The sequence below is a fragment of the Protopterus annectens genome, chromosome 2.part0 (assembly GCF_019279795.1).
Source record: "Protopterus annectens isolate FY-2018-M chromosome 2.part0, PAN1.0, whole genome shotgun sequence".
In the NCBI taxonomy this organism is placed as follows: domain Eukaryota; kingdom Metazoa; phylum Chordata; order Ceratodontiformes; family Protopteridae; genus Protopterus; species Protopterus annectens.
Genome location: NC_056728.1, coordinates 69,021,131 through 69,033,518, shown reverse-complemented (window position 1 = coordinate 69,033,518; position 12,388 = coordinate 69,021,131). Strand labels below are relative to the sequence as shown.

Below are 12,388 nucleotides of genomic sequence, written 5' to 3'. Positions count from 1 at the left end.
TTGTGAACACTCTGGGCGCAGTAGATAAGCCAAAGGGCAATGCAGAGAACTGATAATGTAAATTTCCAGCCCGAAAACGCAGGTACCTCCTGCAACTGGGCCTGATAGGAACATGAAGATAAGCCTCTTTTAGACCCAGAGTTACCATCCAGTGATCTTTTCCCAGCAGAGGTAAAAGCTGTTGCAACGTCAGCATTTTGAACTTTGGAATGTCCAAATAAGTGTTGAGGATAGATAAATCCAAAATCGGTCTCCACGTGTTCCCTTTCTTTGGTACTAGAAACAGGCGAGAATAAAATCCTAGGCCCACTTCTGACAGAGGAACTGGCTGTATAGCTCCCATTTGAAGTAAGGAAATCTGTTTGTGAGCCTCTATCCTTTGCCGAGGAGGAACGTCTGGCATGCCTTTGAAAGGAGGCAATGTATGGAAATAGAACTTGTAGCCTCGGTTTATAATGTCCAATACCCATTTGTCCTGGGTGATTAAAAGCCAGTTTTGCTTGAAAAGTGCTAGCTTTCCTCCCAAAGGAGCTGCCAGGCAAGAAGAATCTGGCAGCTGAAAATGCAGGTCATTGGGCCTGTTTACGAAAGGACTGGCCCCTGCCCTCACCAGCAGATTGTGCAGGCGAACTCCATGTTCTGGGCCTGAAGGTACTCTGAGCTCTGCCCCTACCACGCCTAGATCTACCCCTAGACTGAGAATCAGAAGAAGGGTACGTCCACCCCTTAGTAGGCCAATTTCTACTAAACTTTGGAGGTTGCACCTGCAAAAAATCTTTAACAGTCTGCATAGACTTAGCCTTGTCTTCCATTTTCTTCAAAACAGACTCCACAGGGGGACCAAACAAAACTTCAGACTGTAAAGGGGCATCCAGAATTCTAGTTTTAACATGCTCGGATAAATTCTGATCCTTAAGCCAGGCGTGCCTACGAAGAACTGAACCAGTGGCAGCCACCCTAGAAGAAGCCTGTAAAGCATCAAAACCACACTGCAAAGAATGCTTCCCCACCTGTTCAGATACATATACCAAATCTTGCAATTCTTTACACTCTATGCCCTCTGCCAAAGCATCCACTTTAGATTTTAGCTGAGAAAGGAGGAAATTCTGATACTTCAACATATGAAACTGGCAATTTAAAGCCCTCATTGCTAAAGTAGAAGAGGTATACACCTTCTTACCCCATCTGTCCAAAGCTCTAGCTTCCTTATCTAGAGGAACCGGATTCTTTACAACAGAGGCTCTAACACCCTTAGGCCCCTGACTAATAGTTTCTGGGTCCACCCTAGGACTCTTATACAGATATTTATGAGCCTCAGGCACCCTATAATACCTGTCCGGTTTAACTGGCGCAGGAGGCAAAGAATCTGGATTAAGGGAAGCCTCCGAAAAAACATCCTGAACAGCATCCAAAACAGGAGGTATAGCCAAGGGTCTATGCTGTGGTAAAAACAAGAACTCCCTAAGCCTCTTCCGTGAATCAGAGAAATCCTGTCCTTCCCACTTAAAATGCTCCCTCATGGAATGTAGAGTTTCTGAAAATGAAAAATCCTCTGGAGGAGAAGCAGAAGGAGTGGAATCCTCTGCATCAGAATCAGAATAAGGGAGAAAATCTTGAATGTCTTCAGCAGAAGACTCTGAATCATCTGAGGTCTGTTCCAAACTTTCCAACTCTGGCTCCACCCTGGGCCTCTTATCAGGAGGGGGCATAGAACCTCTAATTAAAGTAATCAAATCTTCTGCCATTTTAAGCATGTGCTTTTTAGGCACAGACCCTGAAGCACCAGGACTGACACCAGAGGAAGGCAAAACAGACCTGCCCTTAGAAGGAGCCTTAGAAATAGAAGTAGAAGGCCTAACCACCTTAGGCATAGAAGGGAGAACAGCAACCTGAGAGGCCCCTTCAGCTTGACCTGACTCCTGTGAGGCCACATCTTGTAAAATCAAAGTTTCCCCCTGAGACTCAACAGAAACTTCAGCCGGATCCACCTGTTCCACTGTAGCTTCTAAAGGACCGGCGTCCGAAACGGACGAATCATCCTGCCTAGGCTTCAAAGATTTGTCTTTGCGCTTCTTAGGAAGCGGCCGGAGGATCCGACGGCATATTATAATTACACCGCTTACCAAAGACTAACCTAGCGCAATCTAACCTTCGTTTAATGGTGCGCTTATTAAACCTAGCACAAAACCGACACCCGACTACGTCGTGTTCCGGTCCCAAACAAGGAATACAAAGAGAGTGATAATCCCTATGCGGTATCTGTTTCCCACAAGAAATACATTTATTCACTTTTTCTGACATCCGGAAATAACTGAGGCAAGAAAAAACAAAAATATTCCCCATCGGGGTACTTAGCCCAACTTGGTATCGGTCTGAAACTCCGAATACGAAAAATTTCAGAACGCCGAACGGCACTTGCAACGCTGCTTCTGCATCGGACCATGCGGCAAAAAAGACTGAGGATATGACGTCGGTCATGCGCTTTTATACCCTGACGCTCTGATGTCAGTACTGAGCGCCCATGACCGACGTCAGCCTAATACTTTGGTATTCGGGCCGACCGAGGACAGCGGACTACCCCTATGTAAGGACTGCAGCAATGTGAGATGAAGAACATCTTTGGGAATCAGTGGAAAGGGGGGGAAAGCATAAAGGAGTCCCGGAGGCCAATCGTGGACAAGTGCATCCCTCAGGTATTGCCCCTGTTGAGGGATCAGGGCAAAGTAGTTGCTGCACTTGGTGTTTGTGATGGTGGTAAAAAGGTCACAGCAAGGCTGGACCCATCTGCAGAAAATCATTTCCGCTATTTTATTCTTGAGAGACCACTCGTGAGGTAGCAGAATAGCTCTGCTGATACTCTCCGCTATTACATTGTTTTTTTCTGGGATGTGTGCTGCAATCAGAAAACACTGGGTGGACTCTGTCCAACTCCATAATCTCAGAGCCTCTCGACACAGGGGGTAGGATTTGGTTCCTCCTTGTTTGTTGATGTACCAGACTACTGACATGTTGTCCGACTGGATTGCAATCATGCCAAGGGGAAGAGAGAGTCTTGAAAGGCCTGCAATGCTGGAAGAACCACTCTCATCTCCAGGACATTTATGTGCAAATGAACCTTGTGAGCCTGCCAAGTACCTTGGGCTGCCCATCCCTGATAATGCCCCCCACCCGATCAAGGAGGTGTCCGTGGTTACCGTTGTGACTGGGGAGGAAAGGGAAAATGGGCAACCCATAGTCACAATCTCCGAAGTTAGCCACCATTGAAGGTCTTTCTTGCAAGAGAGTCGGTAATCAAGACTAGATGATTCAGGGGTAATTCCTAAAAGGTTCACTGCGTGAATAGCAGCCACTGAAGAATGCGCAAGTGAGATCTCGCAAGGGATATTGCAATAATCGCTGCTGCCATAGTACCAAGCAGTTTGAGAATCTGTGATGCTGGTACTTTTCGCTTTGACAGGAAATCCACAATCTGTTGTTGGAGGACAATCAATCACTCTTTCGGGAGGGAGCTTCAGGGACATGCTGACCATGTCTAAGTCTGCTCCTATAAAGACTGTACACTGCAACGGCAATAAGGCAGACTTTTCTAAATGTATCGTAATGCCCAGCTGTGAACATAGATCCCTGGTAGAGTCTCTTGCCTGAATAAGCTGATGCCTGGTGGGGATGGTAAGGAGCCAGTCGTCCATGTAAGGAAACACCTGGATTCCTGAATGTCTTAAGTGGGCCATGACCACTGCCATGCATTTGGTGAACACTCTGGGGGCTGTAGTGAGACGAAAGGGCAGTGCCCGAAACTGGAAATGACTGGCTCCCAGCCGGAAGCACAGATGATCCCTGGATAGCCTGGCCATTTTGATATGGTAGTACGCATCCTGTAGATTGATACAGCACATCCAATCGTCCTTCCCTAAAAATGGGAGAATGGACTGAAGTGTGACCATCTGGAACTTCGTCTTCACCACATATTTTTTGAGCCTGCCGAGATCCACAATAGGTCTCCAGTCCCCGGTCTCTATTTGGTACCAAAAAGAACCTTGAGTAAGTTCTGGATCCTTGCTGGTCTGCTGGGACTGGCTAGATGACTTTTTTGCAATAGTTTCTGGAACTCTACGGATGCTACATCCAGTAGTCTGGGTGGAACATCTAGGATTCCTTTTGTTGGTCTGAGGTAAGAGTGAAAAGGGATGGAATATCCTCTGGATAGCATTTTGTACCCATCGGTTTTCTGAGATATTTAGCCAGGCACCTAGGTACAAAGACAAACGTCCCCTGACTGCCTGAAGAGCAGGACAGTCAGGCTTCCTTTCAAGAGTGCTGATAGGGTTTCCCAAGGAACTGATCCCTGTCCCCCCGTTCTGCGGACCCCCACTGCCACGTGGGTGTCGTCTTCCACCATTGCATCCCCCTCTGCCCCTGGAGAAGGCTTCACCTTGTAAGATAGGAAAGGCTCCTTGGGTCTTACAGAACCACATTTTCCCACCCCGTTGACCTTTTGGATAACGTCTAGTAGGGGTAGAAAAACGGAATCCAATGGCAGATAGAGTCTTACCGTCTTGCTCACATCTGGTGAGGGACTTCTGATCCAAATAAGGAGGAACCATCGAAAGGGGTATTCACAAACGACTGCGTAAAAGGTTCCGCAAAAGAACATAAGCGCATCTAGGAATCTCAGCAGAGCAATTCTTGTACCCGCAGCCCTACTCATTCCATCAGGTGCATAGGACACAAGACTCATGGACGAGTTTACAATGGAATTGAGGGTAGCAAGCTGAGACGTCACCTTGTCCGCCACCGTGTCGGCTACTGCACCTTTGAGAGCATCTCCAAGCTCCTTGAAGAGATCTCTTTGTAGACATGTGAAGTGGGTCAGGTAGTTCAATGACCAAAGTGCAAAGGTCGTACAACTCAACATGTGCTTCCCGAATCTGTCCATTATCCTAAACTCTCTAATACGAGAATGGACAGATGTAGAAGTCTCCAACATCTCCTTTTCAGTGGCTGCCGGCACCACCATGGCATCAACAGGTACGGATTTCGATAAAAATGCCTTGTCACGGGGTGCTATGTACTTGTTTGGCCTTCTAGGAACAGGCACCATAGAATCTGTTGACTCCCACACCCTTCGAGATAAAAAATCCTTTAACTCCTCAAAGGGCGGAGACACCCAAGAGGTGGAGGGTCGGGACCCAAAAGCCTTCAGGAGCACCGATTTATCCTCAATAGGGTTTTAGGGCTGCCAGTCCCCCCCACTTAAGGATCTCAAGGATATCCCCGAAGGAAATATCCTCAGAGGGGTACCTTGGGGAGCCTTCCGATTCCTCCAAATCAGTGTCCGACGTGATGGATTCCTGAGGGGAATCTAGATGTCTCCTCTTACATAGACTCTTCCAAGGAACCTCCTCAGTGGGAATCTCTGGAGAGGTCTCTGAAGAATAGGGTTCCCCCAAAGGGGCATCCTGAGGCTCTGGGTCCCTACATTAACTGTGAACCTGTGGTAGCGGAGAAGAAGCAGGTGCCTTTTGGGAGGAGGTGGCCATATCAGAGGTTGTGGAAGTCCCGGGAGACAAAGCCCTCCTCATGGCACTGAAGGCCCCACGGCCCCGATGCGAGGAAGCAACTGGGTCCAAAGACACAGAAGACTCTTCCTGTACCAGAACCGCCTGCTCCAAGCCCGAGGTAGGAGCCGAACTCATCTGTGCCGAAGCCATAAGATGAAGAGTCAAAACTGACACAGCGGTTAGACTCCCGGAACCAATAGGAGTGTCGGCTCACAGATTCCACTGCTGGAGCACAGGATATCAGGGTGGTCTGTACCGACAGGTCAGAAGTGAGTGCCGGCACTGACGGTTCCACAGACGACTGAATGGCCCCCTCCGGCTCCGTAGTCTCAATTCGAGTCTTAGGAGGAGCAACAATAACAGGAGCGGCCTTTGTCGGTTCCGAAGCTACCGGAGCCGAAACTAATCAAATTTTAGCAAGCGCCGGATCCTGTAAAAGTCTCCGCACCACTCGGTCCATGTCCGAATCCGAAAGTCTAGAAGCCCAAGAAGAGGCCACTGAGAGCCGGTGACCCCAAAATCGGGAACCTCAACGTAGGAGATACCAGTTCTAAGACTGGGGGACAGTCTCCTACCAGCAACCTGAACGGTCGGCTCCAATGACACTAGAGCAGAGACCATAGCCATTTTCAAAGTTTTCGACATCGAAGAGTCCCTTCGGAGCCAAACCAGATGAGGCTGGAGAAGAGGGTTTTGGTTGACTGGGAGCCGAATCCAGGTCGGATTGAAAGGCCAACTTGATTAACCCCCGCTCCACTAACTTGTGCTGCCTCTCGGCTAGCAGCCTGGAACTAAAGCCATGACAAATAGCACAGACCTCTTGTAAATGTAACTCACCCAAACAGTACACCCATGTAGAGTGCATATCAGTAATGGACATCTTCTGGTTACATTTTGGGCACCACTTAAAACCAGATTTAGCCTTTTCTGACATGGTAAAGCACCCAACCACAAAAAACAAAAATAAGCCCAACCGGCTAAAGTGTATGAAGGCAGCTAACTTTAAGCTGTAATAGAAGCCCTACAGGCTAAGGAAAACAAAAAGGGCCAAAAAAACGGTCAAAGCCTAACCGGCTAACAACAAAAAATTGCACCAAAAACTGCAAAGCCCAACTCTGCTTGGGATAGTAATAGAAGCCCTACAAGCTAAGGAGAACAAAGGGACAAAAAAAATGGCCAAAGCCTAACCGGCTAACAAAAAAATTGCAGCAAAAACTGCAAATCCTAACTTGGCATGGGATAGAGCAACCAGAATAACAGGGCCAAGCCAAAAAGAGAGAAAGAAATAGGCTATCTGCTAACTATGAAAATCTGAAAAAAAACGGATCAACAGAAAACAGCACAAAATAGTATCTAACTAAAAAGCAAATAAACTTTTGAAATATTTTTCTGAAAAAAAAAAATCACAAAACTTCTCTCTTCAATGGCCAAGAGCTGTAGAGAACACCCAATCAGTTGCAGTGGCAAACTAGATCTGGGAATGTAATGGTGGGATAGGACTTTGGCCTTGAACTACTTTGAGACCTTGAGCTTTGCTATTTGGCAGAGTCGGAGCCGATGGTCGGTTCCAAACCCATCAGTAAGAATGAAGGCGAGATTAAACAACTTCACATCTGTGGTTTTCTGGCATATTAATGAGGACCCCAATCACTAAATAATGTCATATATTTTGTTTCAAAATTCATACTCTTCAGAAAACACATGCAAACACAAATCCTGTTACTCTGTCAACTTTCTATGTTTGTAAGAGGAACAGTTAAATTATACAATTACTGGCCATTAATATTCCAAAATGAGCATGCTGATTAGCCAGTCCAACCAGTGTGTCCGCTGTAAATTCGAGAATATACTAACGGAAAAAGGTTCGGTCCCCCTGACTTTTTCCTGTATACTTTTTTTTGTTCTGCAGAGGTAGCAATGGAGAAAGGAAAATCTCAGTTGCTTTTTGTTTTTTTTAAATATCTCGCTATGTATAAAACAGAGAGAGATCTTTAAAAAATAAATAAATAAATAAAACAGGAGATCTTCCTTTCTCCATTGCTACCTCTGCACAGCACTGATGTACTGCGTAAGCGTGGGAACACAAGTCCCTTACGCAAGCGCAGTATATCAGAAATGCCCCAGAATACTGGAAAACTGCGGAATGGCACTATGGAGGCAAAAGGAAAAGTTTTGTTTTTTTTCTTAAAGTCATTGTGTAATAGCAATAACCCACGGCTGGGTGTGAGAAATGCTGGATTTACCCACACCCAGCCGTGGGTTACTGCTTAAATCTATCATATTTTTGCGGCCCTCCACCATTATTTTACATTTTATCCAGCTATCTTATGCCAAGAGATTGAGAGGTATATGTACAGACTGCCACTGCATCTTTACATTTAAGACTGGCTGTTTATTTAATTTGACTAACTGTACTGCAACTAAAGCTGTCCACAAAGTACACAATGCAGTATCTCAAAATGTCAATGGTACCTCTTGAAGTTGGTGCTGCAACATATGAACTTGTTCGGTGAGCTTCACTGTTTCTTCCTGGGTTTCATCCCGGTTCTTCATGACTTGCTGAAGATTACTCGTCAGCTGAGTGATTATTTCATCACGATGACTTATTGTATTCTCTAAAACCTTTAAAAAAGGCAGTAATGTCAATACAGTTGTGTGAACTGCTCACCATTAAAACATAACAGAAGAGCAAGAAAGGACATGCAACAGTTTTAACACTACGGCTTTCACTTTGAACAGCAAACTTTTATCCCCCGACAGAACACTAATCTTCTTGGCTTCAGTTAGGCTGATGCCTCTCACCTAGGTGTCTTTCAACAGCCAGTATGCACTACTTTGGACAAACTGGCATTAACTCACATCATCAACATCATCGCTTTTACCCACACTTAAATTACAGCTATGTGAAGGAAATCAATTTCCTATAAATATCTAAATTCATCTGTCTCATCCCCCCCACCCCCACACAGAACCACTAAATCCAGGAAAGCATACTGGACCACAGCTGCCCCATGAGGGAACTCTTAGCAGTAAAGGCATATCCCAGATGCCTGCAGAATAAGCATATTAGCAGCAGTGTTCAAGAAAAAAGGGGACATTCACAATTGTGGGCAGTGCAGAGGTATCAAATTCCTATCACACTGCATGAACATTCTGGAGAGAGTGATTGATAAAAGAATATGCAGCATAGTAGAAATTAAGACGGGATGAGCAGTGTGAATTCATATGGATGTAGCACAACTGACTTTATGTTTGCATTCAGAGATACTGGAGAAGAAGGGTCCAACTGGGCACTCCTAAATTTGGAGAAAGCATATGGCATGGGCCCACAGAAGCTGCTTTGGGCAGTCCTGTGGTGGTCAGAAGTCCCAAAATCACTGGTGTATAAAGGATCCAAGTCCAAAAAGTGTTCAGTCTCACAAAGGGGTTCCCAGTGGGAGTAAGTGTGTATAAGGGTTTTAGCTCTGAGCCCACTTCTGTTCATACTGCAAATGGACTACATTAGCAAAAGGTGAGACAAGACAGATCAAGAAAGTTGCTGACAATTTGGCAATACATGAATACCCTGAGCAAAAACTTGGGTAAAGCATATGGGAATGGAGAAAAAGGAGGACAGATAAGGCAGTTGTAATTGTAGCAAATAGTGGAAATCAGGAGAAACAGATGGAGATAAAAGGGAAAATAGTGGAACAGGTTAATAGCTTCAAGTATCTGGGAGAGGTGGTATTGATTCTCTGATCCGACTTGGCCACTTCTACACTGTAGAATACCTAAACTACTGAGCTCCTCCCTTTACCCATGATGCCCTTATCAACCTAACATATCTCTGATCTAGTTTGTTGCCCATATGGTAGACAGAGCAGTGGACAGTTAGAAAGGAACGGAAGCTGAAGCTCAAACAAGGAACAGAGGTTCCTACAAACCTCTTTGATCTCTCCAGAAGTAGAAGAAGGGGTAGCTGGGTGGGAAGTTGAGGAAGAACTAAAATGAGAAGTTATGTACCTATCATAATGTTCCATGTTAGTTGCCTTCTCGCGCCTTCTTTCTTGCTGGATGGGTTTCGGAGCTGAACCTAGTCTCCGACTCGGCCACTTACTAAAGCTCGAGACCTAATTTTACCGGCTCGAGGCAACCCTATATCCCATGATGCTAGGCGATAACTACCCTGATCTCATTTGGTAGCTGAAACAACCTTAGGCAATATAGTCCTCCAACTGGAAAGGAGAAGGAAAAGGATAACCCCGAAAGGATCGCTATCTAAGCTGTAGTTACCCTAGGACAAGCTATTTGGCTGAAAGTGCAAGATCAGGACCCTTCAAAGAAGGGGAAATCTTCTCGGTCTGTCCAGGCTAGGGGGATGGTGGGTGGGACGCAAGAAAGAAGGCGAGAGAAGACAACTAACATGGAACGTTATGGTAGGTACATAACTTCTCAATGTTAAGTTGTCAATCTCGCCTTCATTCTTGCTGGATGGGACCGCGTCCCTAGCATCTTCATCCTGGGTGGCTCATTGGAACAGACTCTTGAGAACGGTGGAACCAAAATTTGCCCTGTTTCTGGAGGTCATGTCCAATTTGTAATGCGAAACAAAGGTATGAGGAGAAGTCCATCTGGCTGCCGCACAAAGAGTGTCTATTGGTAGTCTAGCTTGAAAGGCTGTTGATGTGGCTAGCGCCCTGGTTGAATAGGCTCTTGGCCTGGAAGGCAATTCTTTACCTCTGAGTTGGTAAGTATACATGATCAGAGAAGAGAGCCACCTAGACAGGGTTACCTTGGATACTGGAAGGCCTTTCCTATTTTCTGCATAAGATAAAAAGAGTTGATCAGATTTCCTGATTTGTTTAGTTCTGTCCAAATAATATCGGTGCTGACGAACATCCAGACAATGCAGTTTTTGCTCCGCCCTGTTTGAATAATTAGGGAAGAAAACTGGGAGGTCAATTGATTGATTTAAATTTGTCTGTGAAGCCACCTTGGGTATGAAAGAGGGGTTCGTTCTTAGACAAACTCTGTCTTTGTGGAAGACTAAGTAAGGAGGACGAATGCAGAGGGCATGAAGTACAGATACTCTCCTAGCAGATGTAACAGCGACCAGGAAGAGTGTTTTCGAGGTCAGTAATTTCAATGAACAGGAAGCTGCAGGTTCAAAGGGAGGTAGAATCAAGGATGTTAAAACTAGGTTTAGATCCTACTGTGGTGGAGGATCTTTGATCGGGGGTTTGAGTAAAAAGATACCTCTAAGGAATGCTTTGCAAAGCTTATGGGACATGATGCTGCAGTCCGACAGACCTATGTGAAAATTTGAAATGGCTACCAACTGAACTTTTACTGTGGAGGATGAAGATCCTGAATGAAAAATTTCAGCTAGGAAATCCAAGACCGAGTGAATTGGAGCAGTGAACGTATCTATATTTCTAGCCTTTGCCCAGAAGGAAAAACATTGCCATTTACTAGTGTAGATCCTTATGGTGGAAGATTTAAGGGAAGCTACTATAATATCCCGGACGGGATTTGAAATCATAGGAAGCCTGGCTAAGGACGGAAGTGGAGCAACCAAGCAGTGAGGTTGAGAGAATGGAGGGATTGGTGCAGCTGCCCCGACTGATGGGCCAAAAGATCTGGAACTGGATCCAGATGCCAAGGCTGCTCCAAGAGATAACTATGCAGGAACGGAAACCATATCTGTTGAGGCCAATAAGGGGCAATGAGAATCATCTTGGCTCTCAAGGCGGTTGCTTTCTGAATTACCTGTGATATTAACGGAAGGGGTGGAAAGGCGCAAAGAAGTCCCTGAGGCCAATCGTGGACTAGAGCGTCTCTGGAGGGATGGCCTGGATGGGGGAAGAGGGTGAAGAAGTCGGGGCATTTGCTGTTTTGAGGTGTAGCAAAAAGATCGCAGCAAGGAAGGCCCCACTTCTGAAAAATCTCTTCCGTCACAGATTGTTTGAGAGACCACTCGTTTGGCATGAGGACAGCTCTGCTCAACCTGTCCGCTATGATGTTGGACTTCCCGGGGATATGCATTGCTATCAAAAAAACGCTGAGAAGAGATCGCCCATTGCCAAAGTCTGAGTGCTTCTCGACACAGGGGATAGGACTTGGTTCCGCCCTGCTTGTTGATATACCACACTACGGACATATTGTCTGTTCAGATTGCAATAGTCCCCAGGGGAAGAGAGTCGTGGAGGGCTTGCAACGTCAAAAGCACTGCTCTCATCTCCAGGACATTTATGTGCAGGTGGCATTCAAAAGGTTGCCATGTGCCATGGACTGTCCTGCCCTGAAAATGCCCCCCCACCCGATCAGGGAGGCGTCCGATGTGACCGTGGTGGCCGGGGAGGGAGGAATAAAGGGTCTGCCTTGATGGACCTGAGGGGACCACATCCACCAAGACAGATGATTTTTGCAAATTGGAGTTATGATCTTGTAGTGCATAGGGAGTTGTTGGAAAGACCATTGGGTGAAAAGCATCCACTGTAGAAGACGCATGTAAAAGCGGGCAAGAGGAAGAAGTGTGATGGCGGCCGCCATGAGCCCCAATACTTTCAGGACATACCTGGCCTGAATTCTGTCGCTCTAAAGCAGAATATGGACATGGTTTTGGATATCTAAGGCCCTTTTGATCTGTTAGCTTTGCTGAGAGCTGCACGGTGTCCAAGTTGGCACCTATAAAGGTAATAGATTGACAAGGCAGACTTTTCGAAATGTATAGAGATTACACCATTCACATTTGCAGAGGGCCTGAAGAAGTTGATGCCTGGTGGTGGCGGTGAGGAGCCAGTCGTCTAAATATGGAAACACCTGGAATCCTTGACGCCTCAGGTGAG

General features: G+C 46.1%; 1 protein-coding gene across 1 annotated transcript in view; it reads right to left on the bottom strand.

The window, feature by feature from the left end:
* The window catches only part of PCNT (pericentrin), a gene marked incomplete in the record, with an annotated part of 2,997,294 nt that overhangs the window by 2,780,704 nt on the left and 204,202 nt on the right, over positions 1-12,388 (bottom strand). Inside the window, 1 exon segment of the mRNA XM_044060288.1 lies at positions 8,034-8,183. Within this exon segment, the coding sequence (XP_043916223.1) occupies positions 8,034-8,183 (150 nt within the window).